At 54.7% G+C, this 22,351-nt stretch overlaps 1 protein-coding gene across 4 annotated transcripts; it reads right to left on the bottom strand.

Moving 5' to 3' along the window:
• Positions 1-1,617: 1,617 nt before the first annotated feature.
• Positions 1,618-11,988, bottom strand: ANP32E (acidic nuclear phosphoprotein 32 family member E). 4 transcript variants are annotated; one of them, XM_080635066.1, is made up of 7 exons: positions 11,695-11,988; positions 10,109-10,258; positions 9,524-9,646; positions 8,593-8,758; positions 6,823-6,980; positions 5,389-5,443; positions 1,618-4,200 (listed from the first exon to the last, which is right to left on the bottom strand). In XM_080635066.1, exons 1-7 carry the CDS (start codon positions 11,758-11,760, stop codon positions 4,133-4,135), a joined length of 786 nt encoding a protein of 261 aa, XP_080491192.1. In that variant the 5' UTR covers positions 11,761-11,988; the 3' UTR covers positions 1,618-4,132. The 4 variants fall into 4 exon arrangements, with proteins under 4 accessions (XP_080491192.1, XP_080491193.1, XP_080491191.1 ...); XM_080635067.1 differs by having other exon boundaries at positions 1,618-4,197; XM_080635065.1 differs by lacking the exon at positions 11,695-11,988 and adding an exon at positions 10,752-11,393 and having other exon boundaries at positions 1,618-4,197.
• Between the last annotated feature and the right edge of the window lie 10,363 nt (positions 11,989-22,351).

Below are 22,351 nucleotides of genomic sequence, written 5' to 3'. Positions count from 1 at the left end.
CTTCACCCTGGTACCTCCCAGGGCTGCATCACATTGACCTGACATGAGGCAATAAGGATGACGGTGAGAGAAGGGGACGTTTGTCTGGTTTCCCATTGGAATAAAAGAGGGTTTCCCTCGGGAAAGGCCACATTTGCTGAGCAGACACTGGAGATCTGCTGCAGGAGATGCCTAAAAACACGTGTTTTAACCAGGGGAAGAATTCCTTCATGATTCCACACTAACTGCACCAAAGTGCAGCTAAACTCACCCTTTCCAATGGGTGACATCGGGAAAACACCCAAAAAACAACCTTTGGGATGAGGGTTTGCACTTTTCGTGTACTTTTCCTCTCAGTTTGGACTCGGAGCCAGTTTTCACCGGTAGAAACTCACACAGACCCATAGGAACCCCCCTGCAGAGGGGCAGAAGGGGGGCAAGGGGCTAGGAATGGGAATGGGACGGTGAGCGGGAGCATCCCTCCCTCCCCGCCGCGGCCGAAGGGGGGCGCTGCGGAGCGACCGGGCAGAGGGGCGGGGCCTCCGCCGGAGGGGCGGGAACTGCGGCAAATCTCAGCCAATCAGCGCCGCGGCCCCTGCTGGCCGGAGCCGGGAGCCCCCGTGGCTGGTGGCTTCCCGCGCTCGGGGGCGCCCCATGAGGCGGCCGCGCCCCCGTTCCCTGAGGAAGGAAGGGGCGGGCAGGAGCCGGGGCGCGGCGCGGCCCGGGCGGGCGATGAGGGCTGGGGAGGAGGGAGAGGGGCGGCAGGACAAAGGGTGCGGCTGGAGGAGGTGGAGGAGGAGCCGCATGGCCGCCCCACAGCGCTGCTTCCCTTCCCTGCGACAAAATGGAGGCCAGCGGGGCCTCAGCAGCCGGGCGCTGCCAGGCCCCGTCCCCGCCTGCAGGCGCCGCTGGGCTCCGGGTGACCCGCGCGGCGGCTGAGGCGGGTTTAGAGCAGGGGAGGGCGGTTGGGGACGGGTCGGGACTCGCTGAGCGCCTTCAGGCCGTGGTTGTACCTGCGAATAGCGCTGTGCCCTGTGCCGTGCGGGTACCGGGGTGCCACAGCCTGCGTTTAACACAAACCCACCTCTATCCCCCCTAAATACACTTAAAAACCAGCCTCAGCGCTCCCGTTCCTCACTCGGTCTCCAATGAGCAAACAGGGATTGAACAGAGCTTAGAGGCAAAGGTGATTTCTCCCAAAGCATCCCAGGAAAGCAGCCCCGATTCCTGAGCGCAGCTCCCAGCAGAAAAGCCTGTTCTGGCACCAGCTTTCTCAAGTGCTTCCAAGAGGAATTTGGCCAAGAATGCTGGAACAATCCCAAACTGAAACCAGTTTTGGGGCTGGCTGCAGAGACGGAGCTGCGCAACCACCACTGAGCCAAAGGCACCGCAAGCATCAAGCCCCGGAGAGGACGATGGCCCAGGCTCCCCACTACCGCCAAGGTAACAGGCAAGGAACCTCTCTGCACTGCTTGCGAGTGCCACATTCTCCATAGACGAAGGAATCCAATACAAGAGCCGGGATTTATTTGAAATAATTCGGTTTGAAAACGTTTTAATTTAAAATTTACAGCACACGGGGGGGGGGGGGGGGAGGGAACGTGGTTTTGTTACAACTAAAAAGTCTCAGAAGAGTGCTGCAGGGTTGGATTTTCTCTTTAATTTAACACTGGCATGGCTTTATTCAAAACACAGTTGCACAAAATCAGTTACTCCAAAGGTTGTCAGGAAGTGGGGTCAGGAACCGAACCACACTATATACATACTGCCATACAAAGAGCATTAAAATAGGACAAAAACCTCTACAAAATATAAAACCCACCCTTACGTATTTGCATGAAAAGACCACCCACCAAGCAAAAAAGTTTCCAAAGTTAAACCTGGAGGCTCTGCATTGCTTCAGTTCTAGAAAACGCTGCTTCCGCTGCATGCCAAGCTGAGGAGCAGGAAACGCTCCGCCAGGAACGCCGAGGGAAGGACGAGTCCTGTGCGAGGAGAGGCTCTTCAGCCGCGCCGGGGTTAGGAAGGGGGGAGGCGGCCTTAGCTCAGGGCTGGGTTTAGCTGCTGTATGAGCTCATCCAACCCCAGAACTGGACACACAGACCGGTGTTCAAATACTGTCAAGCCATCAGAAGAGACTTCTTTTCCCCCGTTTAAAACTGATTTGCTATGCGTCAGTAAGACAGTTAAGGAGAACCCTGACAACGAGGTACTCTGAAGTACACCCTTATAAATAACAGATTTCAGTCATTCACTGCGACTTCAACACAAAAAACCATGAGCAAAAAAAAAGATGGGAAAACGCATGTTTCTATCCCAAAGCTGAGCACGAAGCAACTGCCTTAAACACAGGGCCTCCACGAGAAGATAGGATGTGCACTTACCTATGGGTTCTACTCGTTCGGGATTCACACACAAACACGGGAACTGAAGGTTGTGGTTGCACACGTCGTTTTAGCACGAGTGCCTTTACCAGAACTGCAAACCCCGGCGAGTTCACTTCGCTTCCACCCAACTCGCTCCGCTCGGATGCTGCCTTCAACAGCTACACAAGGAACTAGGACTTAAGGCTCTATTTGGGGAGGGGGGAAAACCACGCACACAAGAAATGGGGCTTTGCAGAACTTCAACCCTGCAGGATCTAGACTTGATTGAAGAGTTGGAAGGGTGTAAAATACCTCTTAAACACTCACAGGTAACCTACGGGTGAGGGACTGAATTAGCTCCAGGGAATCTCCCTCTTCCCCACCCTTGTGTCTCCCCCAGGTTAACGGCAGCTGCTGTCGGCCAAGACAGATACAAAAATAAGTCTCTTGAATAAAGCTGTGTGTGATATTTGGTTCAGTACCTACGTGGAACAATGGGAATTCGTTTCATCTCAAGCCTACTGGTTTCAATCCAAATCCCAACTGCAAGAGCAACGCTGTCACGGCTGAACTTGGGTGGTGGCTCGAATAGAAAACATCAGTCTCGGGCTTGTCACAGAGTGAGGACAGAATTAGTCAGACCTGGTGGTTGCAATCAGGCTGCTAGAGAAGGAACACCCCTTGTCTGCATGGCTCCTGTACTCGCCACCGACTGCGTGCAACCAACCAGCTTTCTGCAGCCCTTCAAGGTAAAAAACCCTAAACTATGAACTACTATTGTACATGGACTCGAATGGTTTACCTACAACCAGATGTAAAAGGTTTCGAAGGTGACCTGGGAAGAAAGACTACCTCATGTTCATCTTTCCCCTTTCAATGACTCTATAAAGGGGGAGATGCTTGAAGAAAATGCGCTCCAAGGAGTTACCCGTTAACATCTGCATGAGAAATGCATCTATTTGATAGCCAAACACTGCTGCAGAATTCCCAAAATGACAATGCAAGAGCAAAGTGAGTGAAAGTTTAACACAGGCTTCTAGTGAAATGGTTCCACACTCCAGATTGTTAATACCTGCAATGGCTCTCCTGGAGCAAATGGATGAATTACAACCCTTTGTTTGCTCTTGAAGGTTGGCTACTCCAGCGAACGCTGACCCTCTGAACAAGCAGGGAAACACAAAGATCCTCTGAAACCCACTCAGGCTTTAGAATATAATACACAAAAGGGACAGAAGACTTCAAAGCCTATTCCACAAGTCCCCTTTTAAAAAGCTGAACTAAAGGTGTAATCCAGTTGTCTACTTCAAACAGAATCCCTGGGACACTGAGGCTGCACTCAGCTCCTCATTTAAAAGAGGCTGCAATAAGCGGGTCTGAGTTTTAGCTTTTTCAGTAGAAAAACTTCCAAGGAGGAAAACCACACTAGGTTAAACCCATGTGAAATGGGTGTTTTCATCCGGGCTAATGATGACCAACACAGCAAGCTTGTAGAAACCAAAGAGCTCCAAAGAAAAGTTTTGGGAGAGGGGGGGAAAAAAACTTGACAATGGCTTCAGTGATTATAGGGCTGAAAATTGTTTTCTACGTACAGGTTCACTACCAGGCTATTATATCTTATTTGGAATGATAAAAAGGGCAAGAATAGTAAAACCACACTTCTCCTATAAAAAGTTAACGTATTATCTTCTGGAGGGACATCTATGGTACATGGAGACATACAGATCTGCATAATCACTATTGCGTGTTCTGGAACCGAAGAGGCTGGTCCTACTGGTGTCTAGAACAAGTTAATCCTCCTCTTCCTCGCCTTCATCTTCAGGGTCTCGTTTCCTCTTCTCCCCTCGCACACCCTCTGCTAAGGAAAGAGGGATGCACACACCTTGTTATGCTCCGAGAGGGAACCTTGCCCTTTTTGAAGAGGGAATTGAAACCCATCCCTCTTTGTTGGTAGTTAATGCACTCACCCCTGTAACAGCACCCCAGCAAAGAGCAGTTTAAGCAACTTCATTCATAGAGTCTGAGGTAAACTAAGTTCAAGCTAAGGCTGGGCTGTTCCATACAGGAATTATTGATACGAAGTCTATATATATAAAGAATTGTTCTATTAACATATATTAGAGACCTAAAATGACGTTTTCCTACCTCCCTACCTTCAGTTTGCAGCAGTTGCCTACCCCCTGCCCAAGCCCCAGCAGTTCCTGCTGATCCCAAGTGAAACCTGCTCCAGCCTCTCTCCCGGAAACACCTATTGAGCTTGGTCTTAGAACAGCCTTAAACTGCTCAGTGGACTGTGCGCTCTTGTGGTGAAAGCATGAAATGCAGTGCTGTCACATCTAGAGCAGTCATTTCCTGGCTCAGCAGCCATTCTGCCCTCCTGCTTCACGCCCTTAAAGAGACTGAAAGGCTGCATTTGGAAAAAGGAAAAGGATTATTTCCAAATGTCAGCTTTTTTCATCCCCAAAAGGGGTTCTGCTGAGCCAAGTGCACAGACGAGATGGGGACTGGGCTGGGGAGGACTAGAAGTCACCTACAGTTTGCACTGAGATAGAAGCAGGCTTCAGGATTAGCACAAAACTCTCTTAGAGATCAGGACAGAATTCCTAACCATTAGAAAAGGGCAGTTCTGGGAGAGCCTTTTAGCAAGAAAAGCACGAGGAAAAGCTGGTTTGGTTGAAGATTAAACCTCCTTAAAGGTTTTACCCCCTGGTAACAGCAGGGGACTCTCATCTGGTGTCTTAATCTTACCAGAGCACAGAGATGGGTACAACTAAAGTGCCCCCCACAGTTCAGGGTACTGTCTGCACAGGAATGAGCCTCTGCCTCTGGAGCAACCTCTGCTCCAGCAGTGCAGAACAGCACCCATGGGGCTGGGAAACCTCAGACAGAGGACGGGTGAGCTCCTGCTTAAACCAGTCCTAAAATACTCCCCACACCTCCAGAACCAGCCCAGCAAACAGGGATCGACGCCATTGAAGCGCACACCCCAACCTCGCAAAGCTCCAGGACTGTAAAGGATTGGTTTAGTCACAAGTTGAGCACTTACCTTCCTCCTCCTCATCCCCTCCTTCTTCAACGTAGTCATCATCATCATCTTCATCCTTCACAACAATTGGGAAATACTGTTAGGATTTTTGTTTCAAGTTTGGCTTCTGCACTGATCATGGAATCCTAGAATGGTTTGGGTTGGAAAGGACCTTAAACACCTTCCAATTCCAACCACCTTCCACCAGACCACGTTGCTCCAAGCCCCATCCAAATTTCTGCAGAAACCCAGGGAATCCCACTAACTGCATCCAGAGGTCACATTCCACCTTTACTGTTTTGGTGCTGGCCATCTGCACAAGGACAAGAATCAAACTGACTCCAGTGCTTCTCATCACCCCGTATTCCTTTGTTTTCCCCCCTTATCGCTGCCTTAGGCCAGCTCAAGAGCGAGCTCTTGCAAACAGTCAATACAAACAGCCTTTTAACCCACTGTCAGCAAAGGAGGAGGAAGAGGAGGCAGAACATTTCCTATCTCCACTGGATTACTGGGAATCATGTTGTTGGGGTTTGGGCTTTTTCCTCTCCAAAGCTGATAGCTGAGAAATGCAAACGGCAGCTCCAGAACATAAAACAATGGCACAGGATCCCTGCCCTGCTGCCCCAGTCACGCCTGGAAGCCACCCTGAGCTTTTACCTTTAGAGCCACTGTATTGCAGACACAGGGTAATGTAAGGAGTAAAACTGTGGAGGCATCAGAGCACATCCAACGTCTGCCCTTAGACCATGGGAATGAAACCCCCTCTGGATTCATTCAGTGCCTTTTCATTCACTCATTGCCTCACTTCCGAAAGGAGAGGGAAAACCTTCCAGGACGGAACTCTCCAAATTTCACGTAACGTATTCCTGTACCAGTGCCCAGGAACGACTCATTCCTGAGCTTCCAACTGGTCACATACTGCTCATTTTCCAAAACCCACCTCTCAGCTCCTGCCTTTGAAGCAGGACTCTTTAGTTTCAGCTTCCTGACTTGTGCCATGGCTGTCACCTCCTCACAGCAAGGCAGAACTGAAGTTCCAGCCCTAAGCCAATGCCACCAGTGCTGCTTCCAAGGCAGAGTTTTAAGCCGAAAGAGTTTAGCACCAGATGTCCAGCGCATCCCTGTGAAATGCAGCTGATAAAGAGTAAACTCCTATCAAAAGGAACTGCAATGAAGTCACAGCCACAGGGGGCTTAAGGACCTGAAAAGATCCCCTGGGCCATTTTCCACAGCTCCTCGCACCACCACCAAGAACACTTCCATGTGGTGCCAGGTAAAAACCCCATTTACTGCAGCAAAACCCACACAGGCTTTCCCTTCGTTTCGTTTTACTTGAAGTACTGCTAACTTGTTGCTACTGCCTCGTCTTCCTCTGCTCTGTGGCTACACCTCCGAGTAACCTCAGAAGCCTGCGGCTGCTTCTCTTTGTTTCTTGGCAGAATTCACAACCCTTACCTGAATCTCCTCTTTCATCAGGTACGAAAGACCAACTTCCTCCTCCTCTTCACCTTCCCCCAGATCGGAGCCTCCATCATCTTCATCATCCTCCTCTTCATATTCTCCTGGAGGACCAGCTTCATCCTCACCTTCATCATCATCATCCTCATCTCCGTCTGCAATGAAGGATACACGTATGCTGCAAGTGAAGTTTCATTAACCCCACGTGACGCTGGGTTGTGTACACCAGCTCCAACCAGTTGAACCCTTTTTCTCCCAGAAGGATTTGGGTTTCATTGTGGGAAACAAGCCTGATTTTCATCAAGTTAATCTTTATCAGTCTTTTCCCTCAAGAAAGGCTCCCAATGGTTTTACATCAGGAGCTGCAGGCAAAATTCCTGATGCCTGAAGCAGCTCCATATGCAAACTCCTGCAAGAGAGCTGGAAATGTGGCCAGTGGAGGGGAGGCTTCTGACAGAATCAAACCCCAAAGTATTTAAAGGCAAAACCAGCTGAACACATTCCGTGTGTTTTATGTAATCCCTTACTCGCAACGCTGAAACACCTCCAGGGCCGAAGAGCTGCTCTCTCAGCTCAGCTCATCTCATTCCTCTGTCTGGAGCACAGAATCACTTTCAGTGTTTCAGTTAAGCAAATGCCAAGATGATTTAACACTTCGAGTTAATAACCTATTCCTCTGTTTTCACACACCACATGGATTTCACGTTCCAACTACCAACCCTTTGGCTTTCCTGGAGCCCTTTTTAACACAGGCTCCCAGGTGTGGAGGTGGCTGAGTGCTCACAGCAGCCCCTTAGAGCCAGGACCCAGCAGTGGCAGCTCCCAGGTCACCATTTAAGGTGCAGACACTGAGAAGGCTCAGTCAGAGGCTGCTGTGACACACTTCAAGAAGTCTGTAGCCACACACTGACAGACCTGCACCTACAGGTTTCATCTGCAGTTGGGTAACAACAGGAAAAAAGAGGAACAGCCTCAGTCAGGACTCCAGGGATCAGATCAAAAGCACTATGTACATGTTTGAACAGAAAAATGGGATAACACTTGAGCACAGGACTGAAGCTGTTACAAAAGCCAGTAAAACGAGCATTTTTCATACAGAAGACAGGCTGAGAGAGCTGGGCTGGGGCAGCCTGGAGAAGAGAAGGCTCCTGAAGGGGAGAGCTCAGAGCAGCTCCAGTGCCTAAAGGGGCTGCAGGAAACCTGGAGAGGGGCTTGGGACAAGGGATGCAGGGACAGGCCAAGGGGAATGGCTTTAACCTGCCCGAGGGGAGACTGAGATGAGCTCTTAGGCAGAAGCTCTTCCCTGTGAGGGTGCTGAGGCGCTGGCACAGGGTGCCCAGAGAAGCTGTGGCTGCCCCATCCCTGGCAGTGTTCAAGGCCAGGTTGGACACAGGGGCTTGGAGCATCCTGCTCCAGTGGAAAGGGTCCCTGCCTGTGGCAGGGGTTGGAGCTGGATGAGCTTGGAGGTCCCTCACAACCCAACCGAGTCTGGGATTCTGTGGTTTTGAGGCTATTTCATTTAACAGGATCTTTACTCCCATTTCTTTAACCTCAGAAGGCTCCTACAGGAGCATCCAAACCCTCTGGCAGGAGCTCTCCTTCATCCGTGCATTAGCACCAACTAAGGTCTAGAAGCCTGTGCTTCAAAGATAAGAGTGCAGCATTGTGCTAGTGCCTGCAAGAAGCTGCTCCACCCGAGGCTGCATTCACATTGACACCTCGAGCACAGCACACTGCTCCTGGCCACGCTGTATTTGGGGAAGTTACCCTCATCGTCATCATCTTCCGAGTCCGGGGCCTCGTTGTCTTCCTGATCAAACCCATCCAGGTACGTGATTTGCTGAAGCAGCTCGAAGATGCTGTCTCTGTAGTCCTCGAGGTTTGTGATCTCACAGTTGAACAGGTCAAGGCTCTTCAAGTTCTTCAGGTTTTGCTGAAAACAAACAAAAAGGGTTTCTTTTTGCCCCCCTTTCTTCTTGGGACAACCACGCGGTGCTTCAAGCGACAGCACAGCCACAGCCCGACTGCACTTCACTGGCCCCAGCCCTTCTCTCTCCACTGTTTTGCTGCCCATTAAACACAAATTCAGTTCTAAAGACTGTGTGCAGGGGAAGTGCTTCTGGAGGTGGCCTTCAGGGCCTGCCTGTAGCACCCTCAGCACATCCCTCCAGCACCGTGCCTCAGAACACATCTTTAGGGCTGGTCTTGGTTTGTGCAGCTCGTTTCTGTTCAGGCAATCAAGGGCAAAACTGAACGCTCTTGCGAACCCTTTGGCTGAGTCACTGTAAGGAGCAAGAGGGACTTGGCACAATTTGGAACTACGCTGTGGAATCTGCTTTCTGACCGACCCGATGGGGATTCGTGTCACCTCCCAGACCTTATGCACCAGGCAGCTGCTTATGAGCCAACCTACACCTTAAGGAATACAGGAGGATCAGCAAGACATAACTTGGGTGCTTTCCTTCCCAAAAAAACCCAGCAGCTCAAAAACCTCCAGTCTGGGACATGCCATTGTTAATGCAGAAGGAATTCCTGTCTCCAACAACCATGGCAGGGAGTTAACTGAGTCAGGACCAACCAGAACACCAAACCCAGCCCACCCCAACGCCTCTTCCACCTGAGCTGGCAAGAACTAAAATGGGACTTATTCCTGATAACCCCCCATATTTACTGAGTTTTCCTCTCACTTCATACTTACAAGAGCTTCCACAGTGCCAAGATCTTTGATTTTGTTGCCACTTAGGTTTAGATATGTGAGATTCGGACACCTTTCTGCAAGGACCTCCAGGCCTCCTGAAATGACGTTGTCGCTCAACTCCAACTGTTACACAGAACAAGTGGAGTCATTAAATGGTCGGGTTCTTACTATTAGGTTCAGACCACATCATTTTCCATTGTTCCCCCTTTAACTGAACAGTTTCATCACCAAGCTGATGGCTTTTGAAGAGTCCCACATGTTCACAAGCTCTCTCTGGCTGCCAAAAGGCAGCCTTGAAGCCTACTTTGAGAATGAGAAACCCCCTGGGTTTGGAAACCTCAATTTCAGGTTAGTAGAACAGGGAATCAATTCACTGTGAGCCTTTGTTCTGCCACCAGCCAGGCAATCCAAGAGCCTCAACCAACCCATGGAGCTCAGCAGCACGTGGCCAGACAACAAGATGAGCACCAAGAGTCCTTGACCAACCCCAACTTAGCCATAACCGACTGGAGGTACACAAAACCACTTGAGATCTTCATTGCCTCGCCTCACAAGGCCGTTGCCATCACCACACGAGGTACGTACCTTCCGGAGCTTACTCAACGTGGGCAGCTTGGCCAGCGACGTCAGCTCCACGTTGGCCATGCTCAGGAATTCCAGTTCTTTGAAGGAATCATTCAGGCCCTCGATTTCCCCGTTGCTGGATCTGCAGTTATCGAGCACCAACTCCGTCACCTTCCAACAGGACAGCAACACGCATCAGCTCGATGAGCAGCAAAAACCCCACGTGCTTCATCTAAACCACGACTTGGGACCGCTGAGGATCAATCAGTTTGATGCTGGGTTTAAATTTAGACTAGACTCACACTCCAGAATCACCAACACCCACCTCGGTACAAAATGCAAGTTCCCCTTCCTCGGAGGATGCTGCAAATGCTCCAAACCCCACCATCTAACCCCAAAATTCATGGAGAAAATCACTTTTATAGCTTCTGATAGTGCCTGGGGGGTCCTCTGCATGCAATGGACCTGCTTCTAAACTCTTTTCATTTAACTACGCACATTAAACCTACAAACCCATTCGATTCCTCTCCGAACCTAAAACCCGGCTCCACACCATGGAGTTCTGGGGTTAGTTAAACCCAGCCCAACCATCCCCTGGTGCCAAAGCCCCCCAACGCGGGTCACCCACAAAGCGCAGGGATTCAGTTCAAACTCTGACCCGTACAGGGCACGCTCCGCTCCTCAGGAAGGGCAGGAACAAGGTGACTCTTCCCTTCCCCTCAAACACCAGCATCCGAAGGCTGCGGAAGCCTCCGCGGGGCGCACGCTGCCAGCTCCAGCGCAACTCTCGCTCCCGGTTCGTTCCCATTCCCTATCCCAGCAGCGTTACTCCAGACACACACGAAGTTGCCGGCAGGGAGGGGAAAGGGCTCCGCACGTCCCCGCCGCCCACAAACCTGCCTGCGATCAGGACCTGCGGACACTTTCCCCCCTCCAGACCCCATGCGGCGACTGCGACGTATCCGGACTTTACTCCTGGGGCGAAGCGGGCGCTGCTTTCTCCTACCGACCACGCTGCAACCCCACGTGCGGGGCCCTGCGAGCTCCCGCATTTCCACATCGATCTCCCGCAGGAAACGGGAAGTTGGCGGCGAGGGAGGGACGGGGGGGGATTAGGGGGGACCCCGTCGGTTGTACCCCGCGGGGCGGCGGCCGGGAGGAGCGGGACGGAGCCGGCCGCGCCACGCAGCGCACGGCGGGGAGGCGGCTTGGGGGAAGGAAGCAGCATAAACTGCACTGAATTGGAGCGGCGGCCGAGGGAAGGGCCGTGACCTGTTTACCGCGGCCGCGCTCCGAACTTGGACCAGGCAGGGAATTACGGGCGGGCGGAACTTGGGGGCCCGCCCGCGCCCCCCCCCCCATCCCCACCCCTCGGCACCCCCCGCATCCCGCTTCGGGGCCAAACTTCGCGGGGCTCGGCCGGGCCGAGGGACGCGGCTGCCGGGTCCCCGCCGCCCCGGGGCCGCTGCCCGGAAGCGCCGCCCGCGCCCCGCGGGGCTCCTGCGCCACGGCTGACCCAGATTCGGCGCCGGGCCGGGCCCGCACGGCCGGAGGCGGTGGTGGCGGTGGTGGAGGCGCGGGCCGGCAGCGCGCCCGCCGCCGCTCACCTTCTCCGGGGCCCGGTTCCGCAGCTCCAGGTTGATGCGCTTCTTCATCTCCATGGCCCCCCCCATCCCGCGGCGCTGCGGTAGCGAGGGAAGGGCGGCGGGGCGCGGCGGGGGCTCCGGCCGCGAGGTCACTGCCGCCGCCGCGGGGGGAGCGCCGGGAGCCGGGACGGGAGCGCCGGAGCCGGGCACGGGGAAGCCGGGGAACGCCGCGCTCCGGCCGCCACTGCGAGCGCCTCAATGGCCGCCGGCGCACTGAGCCTCCATGACATGGCGCATGGCGCCCCCTGCCGCCGGCCAGGCCCCGCCCCGGGGCGGGGCTTCCTCCGCGATCCCGCCGCTCTCATTGGCTGCGCCGGGCCGCGGGCGTCGGCACGCGATTGGCTGGCGGCCCTGCCCGTCCGGCGGCGCGGTGCTCGTGGAAGGCGCGGGGCGGGGCTTCGGCTCCGTCAGCAGCGCGCGCGCGCGCGCGCGCGCGCGGGGGAGAGAGTGGCGCGCCGGGAAGCGCGCGCGTTTTGCACGTGGTGGTGGCGGCGGCGGCGGCGGTGACGGTGACGTCACGCGCGGGGCGGGGGGAAGTGGCGGGACCGGTTACAAGGGGGTAGAGGGGGCGTACATGGGGGTAGGAGACCTCGGCGCAGGTCCTCAAGGGGCTACGGGAAACCTGGAGAGGGGCTTCGGACAAGGGATGCAGGGACAGGCCAAGGGGAATGGCTTTAACCTGCCCGAAGGGGAGACTGAGATGAGCTCTTAGGCAGAAGCTCTTCCCTGGGAGGGTGCTGAGGCGCTGGCACAGGGTGTCCAGAGAAGCTGGGGCTGCCCCATCCCTGGCAGTGCTCAAGTTTTACATACGAGACCCCCTAAAAATAACTTCAGCACCAAATATGGCACCAAATTGGCAAGATTCAGTCTTTCTGAGCCCATTTTTAACCCCTTCTCGAGTAACCAGGGAAAGGGAACGGCTGAGCTCTCACTATTTGCTCCTAAAACAGGAAATATCTTCTCCGTTGAGTTTACACAAAGGGAAAAGGCAGCCAAAAAGCTCCAGCTCTTTGTGTCTGAAAGCTGAAAGAGTCACCATACAAATACTTGGAATTGCCTGTCGAGGAGGGACCAACGCTTCCAGCCTGGCAAAGTGCTCCTGGAACGTTTGTGGATAATGGGCACAGTCCTGCTGGAGATCGGCATCTTCCAACGTTGAAGCTTTAAACAGGGAAAGGGTATCACAGGGAAGAGCTTCTGCCTAAGAGCTCATCTCAGTCTCCCCTCGGGCAGGTTAAAGCCATTCCCCTTGGCCTGTCCCTGCATCCCTTGTCCCAAGCCCCTCTCCAGGTTTCCTGCAGCCCCTTTAGGCACTGGAGCTGCTCTGAGATCATCCCTTCAGGAGCCTTCTCTTCTCCAGGCTGCCCCAGCCCAGCTCTCTCAGCCTGGCTCCAGAGCTGAGTCCTTTTCAGGGATGCTCCTTCCCATCTCCCCCTGCCTGTCTCTGCTGGGGTTGCCCCAACCCAGTGGCAGGACCTTGCACTTGGCCTCATTGAACCCCATGGGGTTCTCATGGTCCCACCTCTCCAGGTCCCTCTGGATTCCATCCAGTGTGTGGTGTGATGGACCTGATCCCAGTGTCCATGGCACTGACAGAGCTCTTGAACAGGATTGGTCCCAACCCTGACCCTGAAGGACACCACTCCTCACTGGTCTCCACTTGGTCATCAAGCCATTGACCAAAACTCTGAGTGTGACCCAGCCAATTCCCTATCCACTGAGTGCTCCATAGGCCAGATCCGTGCCTGTCCGGTCTAGAGATGAGGATGCTGCGCAGGCCAGTGCCAAATGCCTTGTACAAGTCCAGGTAGACAACACCAGTGGCTGTCACAGGGCTTGGTAAGGTGCTGCTTGAGAGAGACCTTGAGAGACCTTCTGCTTACTCCGTGCCTGGCAATGAGCAGGAGAGGGCTTCAGACCCGGAGGGAAATCCTCTTTGTGTTAAAGGAGCTTATCCCACAGGGGTTTGCTGGGAGAACCGGGCGGCGCTGGCAGAGCCCAGGGTTGGGCATGGCACCAAGGCGGGTAAAGGGGGAGAGCAGCTTGGGAAGGAGGATGTTTGGGAAGAGCTCCCGGCTCTGGGGCTGGAAAGGAGCCTGGGTGTGAAGCGCAGACCTGCCTTTCCAAAGGGAAAACAGGGAAAGAACGACTTCAGCTCTCAGTATTGTCACTCGCACGAGTGCCTTTGCTCTCTCCTGGTATCATGTGCAGGACCCCAACCCCTGCCATGGGTCCCACCACCCTCACAGGGAAGAGCTTCTGCCTAAGAGCTCATCTCAATCTCCCCTCTGGCAGGTTCAAGCCATTCCCCTTGGCCTGTCCCTGCATCCCTTGTCCCAAGCCCCTTTCCAGGTTTCCTGCAGCCCCTTCAGGCACTGGAGCTGCTCTGAGCTCTCCCCTTCAGGAGCCTTCTCTTCTCCAGGCTGCCCCAGCCCAGCTCTCTCAGCCTGGCTCCAGAGCAGAGCTGCTCCAGCCCTCGCAGCATCCCCATGGCAGGGGCTGGAACTGGATGAGCTTTAAGGTCCCTTCAAGCCAATTCCCGCTGGGATTCGTCCTCGCCTCCCACAGCAGCGCGGGGCCGGGAGGTGGCACTGGTTGGCGTTCGGGTCTCGGAGCCTCTCGGCTTCCCGGGAAAACCGAATCCTTCAGTTTTGATGGGATAATCCCAGAGGCGGGCGAGGGACGGCGGGACCGGCTGGTGCTGGCGCCGCTGCCCTGTGCGGAGGAGATGGGCGCGTTTGGGACGCTCCTGCCCCGTCAGACCGCGGCTTTTCCACCTGGGATAGATGCGACCTCCGTGAGCTCTGCCCCGTGCGTGCCCTGGGCCGGGTTTGCTGCCCCTCCTTCGCTATAACGCTTCCAAAGCAAAGCAGCAGGGACATGGATTGCATCCCCCCAGAGCTGTGCCAAGAGGAGGAGCCTTCCAAAGCCAGCCTTCCCGACCGGAACACCCCATTCCCGCACGGTTTATTCTCCACAGGGAGCTGGGGGGGTCTGAGGAGCTTGTCCAGCTCCTTGCACCACAGACATTGCTGGGTTTCCTATGTAAAGAGCAAGTCTGGAGACCATGATCCTGGTGATGCCACCACTGTGAACCCCGTGGTGGGTGGTTGCCACCGAGGAGGGTTCGTCCCAAACCAGCCCCATTTAATGCAGTGGCCTGGGAGGATGGGATGTCCCTGAGGTGCTGAGGTTTCCCGGGATCCCTGGGGTAGGAATTGGAGCAGGGGAGCCCAGCTCGGGGCTGGATTCCTCCCGCTTTCCGGGAGCGGGGTGGTGGAGAGCCCAGGCACCAATTTCCTTGGCAGGAGTTCACATTTACAATGGAATGAGGGGGAAGAGGAAAGAACCGGCTCAGTACAAAGCTCCTCAGTGTTGGCACGTTTATGGCTCGGGACAGCATCATCCATCTACTGCAGGCTTTGTACATGGAGTCATTGCAAAGGCAGGCGCCGGCTCCGCTTGGAGGATGTGGTGTCATTCCCACCGCCGTGCCCGTGTCCTGGTCTCCATCCAAGCTGTTGTGCCTGAAATGGGGGGGAAAAGGTGAGGAAGTGCCACGTCCTCCCATTGTGTTCCAACGCAGGATTGTGGCAGGGATGGGGGCTTCGGGTGCACCTGGATGGTGGCGAGCTCCAGCCTCTGAAAGGGAAGGGGCTTTGGGTGCTGAGACGCCGTTAAGGGTTCACCCATTCACACACTGAAGGCTCAATGCAAAGAGGTATTTGGGTGGCAAATACCCTAAAATGCCTCTAAGCAGCACTTGAGGCTGCTCTGGTTGTCCCTGGGGTTGCAGGGGGCAGCTGGGAAGGGTTTATTTTATCTGTTGGAAAAGCTGCTGCTTGGTGCTGCTTTGGGAAGAAGGGAATTTTGCTGCCTCAGAAACACAGGATCCTGAAATGGGTTGGGTTGGGAGGGACCTGAAAGTTCCAACCAGGGACACCTTCCCCTAGAGCAGGATGCTCCAACCTGGCCTCCGGGTGAGTGCTTGAGTCCTACACGGCTTTGGTACCTTCTGACCACGCTGGGGGGGTCATAGCAGGAAGCCCAGGAGGCTGAGGCTGAGGATGGGGATGTGGCACCGCAGGGCTGATCCCACCGACTCCTGGGACTCCTGGTAATCCAGGTACCCCTGGTATTCCTGGCAAGCCAAGACGAACAAGTCAAACATCACTTGGATTCATGTGCTGACAGCCAGAGGCAGTTTGTGTCCCAGTGGGCACCTCTGCCTTCCCAACTATCCCATCCCTGCCCTGGAGCATCATTCTCTGTCCCAAAGGTATCCCTGCACTCTGAGGGGTGGCATCCCCCTCCCCAAAACCCCGACGGTGCTTGGTTGGATGTAGAGGATAAGGAATAACCTCTAATGTCACGATGTAGGATTAACCTGTATCCCGAAGGATGCATCCATTAGGATGGGGTTGATCTTATTCAATCAGGAAAACTCCTGTGCCAACTGGCAAAATAAGCCCATGGCAAATGGATCCCAGCTCTGGCATGGACACCCTCTGCCCAGACCCATCTGAGGTGTGCCGAGGTTTCACAGCCATGGGGTTCATCCATTTCTTTCTCCTTGTGACGGTGCTTTCAGCAAGGAAGGGGGACGAGAGAGTCCAACTCACCCCATAGGAATATGTGGTGGGCAATATCGTGCTGTTCTCGGAATAGTACTCGACAGTCGCATACAAGTAATCACCTGGAATGACAGGAATGTCCTGCTGAGGCTGTGCCAGCGTTCCATAGAGCCAGGCGGGGGTCCTGCCCACCCGAGCCATAAAATAACCATGGAATCCCAGCCTGGTTTGGGTTCCCCTTGGCCTGTCCCTGCATCCCTTGTCCCAAGCCCCTCTCCAGGTTCCCTGCAGCCCCTTTAGGCACTGGAGCTGCTCTGAGCTCTCCCCTTAAGGAGCCTTCTCTTCTCCCGGCTGCCCCAGCCCAGCTCCCATCTCAGACACATCAATGTCCTCAGCGGATGCTGCTTGGAAAGCCAGAGGTGTTGGGTACCATTTGCTCTCCATTGCCGCTACAGGGGGTTGGGGTCCCTCAGCTTCGCTCACATCCTCCAGCCTCAGGTGAGCTGGGTCCCACCTTTAGAGCGTGGCTTCATCTCCGCAGCATCTCCCCAGCCTCAGACCCGTTCTCCTTGCTGCAGAGCTGCGATGGCACCGGGCAGCTCCTCAGCTCCCCTCAGCACTGAGCTTTGGGCTTGAAGTCAAGCCTGAGGGTGCTGGTGGCAGCGTGGGGAGCTGGGATGACCTCAGTGCCTGTTTGGGATTGCAGAGGGCTCGATTCGGTGTCTTTTCCCTGCCATTGCATGGGTTTACGAGGGCAAAGCCTGGGGGAGGCTGGATGGAGACTTCCCAGCATCATTCCTATTGTTGTTATATTGTTGTTATCCTATTGTTGTTATCCCTATATTGTTGTTATTCCAATATTGTTGTTATTATTAATGTTGTTTGCTCATGCAGCTTGCATAAACCGACCAAAACCCACCCCAAAACACCCCAAAGTCAAGGGTTTCTCACTGAATCGAGATGCGTAGTCATATAAGAACTCTGAGATATCCTCTTCTCCTTGCAGCTCAGCATTCCCTAAAACCAAGCAGAGAACGAAGGGTTCATCATCCGCAATGTGAGCCGAGCAGCTTCACATGGATAATGGATTCCCAATGGCCCATCATTCCAACAGAGCCTTCACGCCTATGGCATGATGCAGGGAATCCTAACGGAGCTCCAAAGCCAAAGGTTGCTTTGTGCCTCCCACACGGGGTTTGTGGGTCTGTCCATGCAGGAACAGCAAAGAGGGCACTTGGCCAGCAGAGGAGCAGCAAGGCTGCCATTCCCAGGAAGGGATGCTTGGACCACACGGTTGGCTCTGGGGATATTAAAGTTGGGTCATGATAAGGATGCAGAGCTCCCTGGGGAGCACAGAACCATCCTGAACCTGCTGACGTGGAGCTGAGCACAACCGTGCCTCGAGAGCACGCATGGGGTGGGGAGAAGGGGGCAATGGCCAGGCTGGAGCAGCCCAGCTCTCCCAGCCTGGCTCCAGAGCAGAGCTGCTCCAGCCCTCGCAGCAGCTCCGTGGCCTCCTCTGGCCTCGCTCCAGCAGCTCCACGTCCCTCTCGCACTGGGGGCCTCCTGTCACACAGAGCCACGATTCCCAGGCTTGCAGGGAATCTCGGCCCGGAGCTGCCCATCCGCCCCCTGCGCCTTCCCACGCTCGCCCCTCGCAATTCCTCCATCTCTCTTGGCTCCGGCGCCGGCAGCTCCGGCCCTCGGGGCACATTATCCCATGCCCAAAGCCTTCTGAGAACGTTATTCCAAGCTGGCTCTTGTATTTACACTGGAGCCGCGCTAGGAATAACAGAGGAGGTGGATGGAGGCAAAGAGCTTCCATCTGGAATTCCCCCTCCGCAGATGCTTTTTACCCTCGGATGTTTCCCATTTGGCTCAGTTCCTCCTTGTGGAGGAGGAGGAGAAGGAGGAAGAAGGCTCTTGGCAGCTCCCAGTCCAGCTCCGCTCAGCCGGTGCTTCCCAGTGCCTCCCATTCCCAGCAGCTTGACTTCACCGCACGTGTGTCCATCCCTCATTCACTTCAGGTTCCTGCCTCATCCCTCCCAGTTCCATGCTTTTCCTCCCAAGTGCCCACCTAATACTTCAGGAAATCCTCTTGGGTTTGGTTTTCCCACACACACACCCCCCCTTGCCTGTATCTGTCTCTTTTCATAGCTTCCAGCTGTATATTGGATTATTAGGGATGCAGTATGGAAAACAATGATGATCAGACTCGTTCTGCAAGCACAAACCATGTTCTCCCAAGCACATCCTTTATATAACTCCCAGTAATTCCAGCGTGCTTCTCCATGGGTTTTTCCATTGCTCCTGACAACCCCTAGAACCATGGAATCATGGAATGGGTTGGTTTGGAAGGGACCTTAAAGCTCCTCCAGTTCCAACCCATGCCCATGGCAGGGACACCTTCCACCATAGCAGCACCCAAGCAAACACCCCAAGACCTTTCCTCCTGCAGGACCCCCCCCCCGAATCCCATGCAGCATCCCAGGAATACCTCCATCCCAGCACTTTGCGGTGGGAAAGCATCACCTTGTGAGCCCGGAAAGCAGCGAAAGGCACTTACCCAGGGAGAAATGAAGAACCAGGAGCGTGGCCATGAAGAACTTCGTCATCCTACGTTCCGGTGTCGCCCGCCGGTGCTCGGCACTGCGGCTCGGGAATGTCTCCAGGCGTCCCAGCGGAGGCAGGAAATGACTCTTCCGAGGGCTGGACCAAGCAGCCCCACGCTCGGATCCAGGCTTGGCTGCAGTTTGCCAAGCGGAGCGATGCCCGGCTGGGCTGCGGTGGTCCCGTATGGACCAGGAGGCGCGCGATGCTCCGGCCAGGGCAGGTTTTCCCTTCGCAAAGAGCTTTCCAATGGCTGAGTTGCAAACCTTGGGAAGTTTATCCCCCAGGGAGGGTCAGAGCCGCTGGATGAGCTCGCACATGGAGGGAGGATGGTTTTGATTATGCTACAACAGAGGGGATGTTATTAATAGCAGCTCCTCCGTGCAGAGAGAGGCGAAGGCAGAAATGACGCCTGGGAGCCAGATTCGGATCCTGACTTCCCTTTAAATCTTGGGGGACTTCTTGGGCTTGGCTTCATTTCGCCTTCCCAAGCCTCAGTTTCCCCTTTAAGCAGCAGCATGAAGAGGTCACAGCCGGAAACACCCCCGGTTGGGATGGTTTAGGAGCCACACTTGGGGCATGGTCAGCCCAAGCTCATGGTGCTGTGATCCAGGTTGGTACCAGCTGCTTGCTTCCCTCCTCCTCTAGAACAGAGGGGGAAAACTTTTCCTGGGAGAGGAATGGGGAGGAAAACAGGATCCAGCTCTGCTGCTTTGAGGGGAAAAGCTGACACCGGTGCAGAAGGTGCCCGAGGAGTTGATGTGATGCTGGTGGGAACTGGTGTTAACTGGTGTGAAGGAAAACGGGAATCAAAGGAGCAGGAGGTGGGGCTTTATTGCTGACGCTCCTGCAGCCTCATCCCAGCATCCCAGCGACCAAGGAGTCCTATGGATTTTAAGTCAAGGATTCATACGGATTTTAAGCCAAGGATTCCTATGGATTTTAAGCCAAGGATTCCAACAGGGGAATGCCTCTGAGCTGGCTGGAAGGGAAACCTCCCCCCTAAACTCTCAATCCAAGCAGAAATCTGATCTCCTTGGGATGAATCCCACTAGGATCAGAGCTGCCGACTCAGCTGGGAAGTGCCTGGAGAGATGCAGAGCCATGAAAGAGTTAGGAGATTGTGGCTTAAAGTGATGGGGAGAGGAGGGACAAGGAAGGAGGATGAGGATGCTGGTGGCTTTTATTGGATGTGCTTGGAGTCTTGGATTGGTCGCCTGGGGACTGAGAGCAGCTCCTTGTTGGATGGGATGATGGAAAGCTTGGGAAAACATGGAATACCCAGAAAACACAGATCCTGCAGCGTGGGAATGGTGCTACAGGAGTGGGTTAAATGCACTGAAGGGCTCAGACAAACCTTCCTCCCCAGCTCTGCTGTTTGTGAGCACAGCGGTGTCCAGCTTGAGCATCCCCAGCAGCATCCCGCGTCTTCCTGGTGTGAGGGATGGTCCTTGGGTCCCATTGGGAAATGCAGGGCTGGATTTGCAGCCCTGTTTCTGGCTGCAGAAGGAACACCCCCCCACCCCCCCCCACCCCCACCCCGGTTTTGTTCATTTGCTTCCTCTTTCAGGTTTGTTCTTATTTGCTTTGCACATCCCTCAACACAGAGCAGAATCGCTGCCCAAAGAGCAGCCAAACCAGCACCTTTCCCACCTGGGATCCCTTTCCCACCCCCTCTAATTCCCACTTTGCTCAATCTCTGGCCTTTTGTGGCTTTTTCCCCTTCCAATTTACATGCTGAAATCCAACCTGGAAAGGTCCCGCAGTGAAGGAGCAGCGTGGGAACGATGCCTTTCCCATGGGAAAACCCAACGTGGGAGCCACAACCTAAAAAGGCTTTCCCAGAAAGGGATAACGAAGCTGGACCTTGCTTCTCATGAGGAACCTGCTCTAGTGGAAGGTGCCCCTGAAAGGCTGGAACTGGAGGAGCTTTAAGGTTGCTTCCAACCCAACCCATTCCATGGTTCTATGCTTGGAGCATCCCGGCGCGGTGAAGCCTGGCGGGAATTGCACCATGACCATGCTGAGGATGAAGGTGTGGGTGAGCTCAGCCCCGTGCCCGGCTCTCAGATGTATCACGTCATTTCCCAGCTTTCATAGACGGAAGTGAAACTTGGACATGAAAATATTCCAGCTGGGAAATAAGACTCTTCCCTGAACAATGCCCTGTGCCTGTGCAGATGACATTAGCAGCATTCCTGCGGAAGTCTCCGGAGGGGACATTGTTCCGTGTTTTCAGTGCAGGAGATGAGAAGATGGATGAAGGAAACCTAAACCCCTCCATTCCCCCATGGCACCAGCTGCCGTGGGCTTCCCAGTGCTCCCAAGAGGTAGGTGGGATGAGCTGCGCTTCCCATGGGAGCACTTTGATGGGTGGGGGGGTGTTCTGCTGGACCGGCTGCTCCTGATGCCCAAGGTTTTCCATTCTAAATAAAGTTTTCCTGCTTTTGTAAACAGCGTCTGCTTGGGCTGACCGGGAAATAAACATGGAATCCTGGAATGGTTCGGGTGGGAAGGGACCTTAAAGCTCATGTAAGGACACCTTCCACTGGAGCAGGATGCTCAGAGCCCCTGTGTCCAACCCGGCCTTGAGCACTGCCAGGGATGGGGCAGCCACAATTCCTTGGATAACCTGCTCCGGAGCCTTCCCACCGCATGGAACCCGCCCGGAAAGGAGGTTTCCACCTCGCTTCGAGCACACAAAGCTCCTGGGGTAGCGGCCAAGAGCTCGGGCCCGGCGGCGCGGGGCCACCGCCACCTAGCGCGCAGGGACGCGGTCCCACCGGCCGGAGCCCGCACGGCCCGGGGGGTGCCTTCCTGGTGCTACATCCATGAGCAGCCATGAAAGTGCTTCCAGGATGAGGGATGAACTAAAGACTCCTGCTAAAAACCCTTCCCAAAAGCTGGAAATCCTCGGAGAGGATTTTCCAGGGGCTGGTGCTCAAATCCTATGGGAAGAGATGGCGCTGAAAGGGTATTCCTGGCTTTTAGAATCGGTGGATCAGAATGGTATGGGTTGGAAGGGACCATCCCAGGATGTAAGGATGGGATGTATCTGGGATGCAAGGTTGAAACGTGTCTGCAATGCTGGGATGCAGGGATGATGTGTGATAGGATGCAAGGGTGATGCATGTCTGCAATACTGGGATGCAGGGATGATGTGTGATGGGATGCAAGGGTGATGCATGTCTGCAATACTGGGATGCAGGGATGATGTGGGTCTGGGATTCTGGGATGTGGAGATGATGTGTGCCTGGGATACTGAGAGACAGGGACAATCCGTGCCTGGGATATTGGGATGCAGGTATGATGTGTAATGGGGATGATGTGGAGGTGTGTCTGGGATCCCAGGGTGCAGGGATGGTGTCTGCCTGGGATGCAGGGGCCATGTGTTCCCAGGATGTCGGGATGCAGGAATGATGCGTACCTGGGAT

The sequence above is a fragment of the Psittacula echo genome (genome assembly GCF_963264785.1).
Source record: "Psittacula echo genome assembly, chromosome: 26".
Taxonomy (NCBI): domain Eukaryota; kingdom Metazoa; phylum Chordata; class Aves; order Psittaciformes; family Psittacidae; genus Psittacula; species Psittacula echo.
The sequence above is the reverse complement of the archived record's forward strand: the minus strand, read 5'-3'. Positions and strand labels throughout refer to the sequence as shown.

Coding starts and splice junctions, on each gene's coding strand:
- ANP32E (XM_080635064.1), bottom strand. CDS start 10,895: ATGGGAACGAACCGGGAGCGAGAGTTGCGCTGGAGCTGGCAGCGTGCG. Junction 6,981..8,592: donor GGAAGATGATGACGATGAGG/GTAACTTCCCCA, acceptor CCTTCATTGCAG/ACGGAGATGAGGATGATGAT. Junction 4,201..5,388: donor AGGGGATGAGGAGGAGGAAG/GTAAGTGCTCAA, acceptor CTCTTTCCTTAG/CAGAGGGTGTGCGAGGGGAG.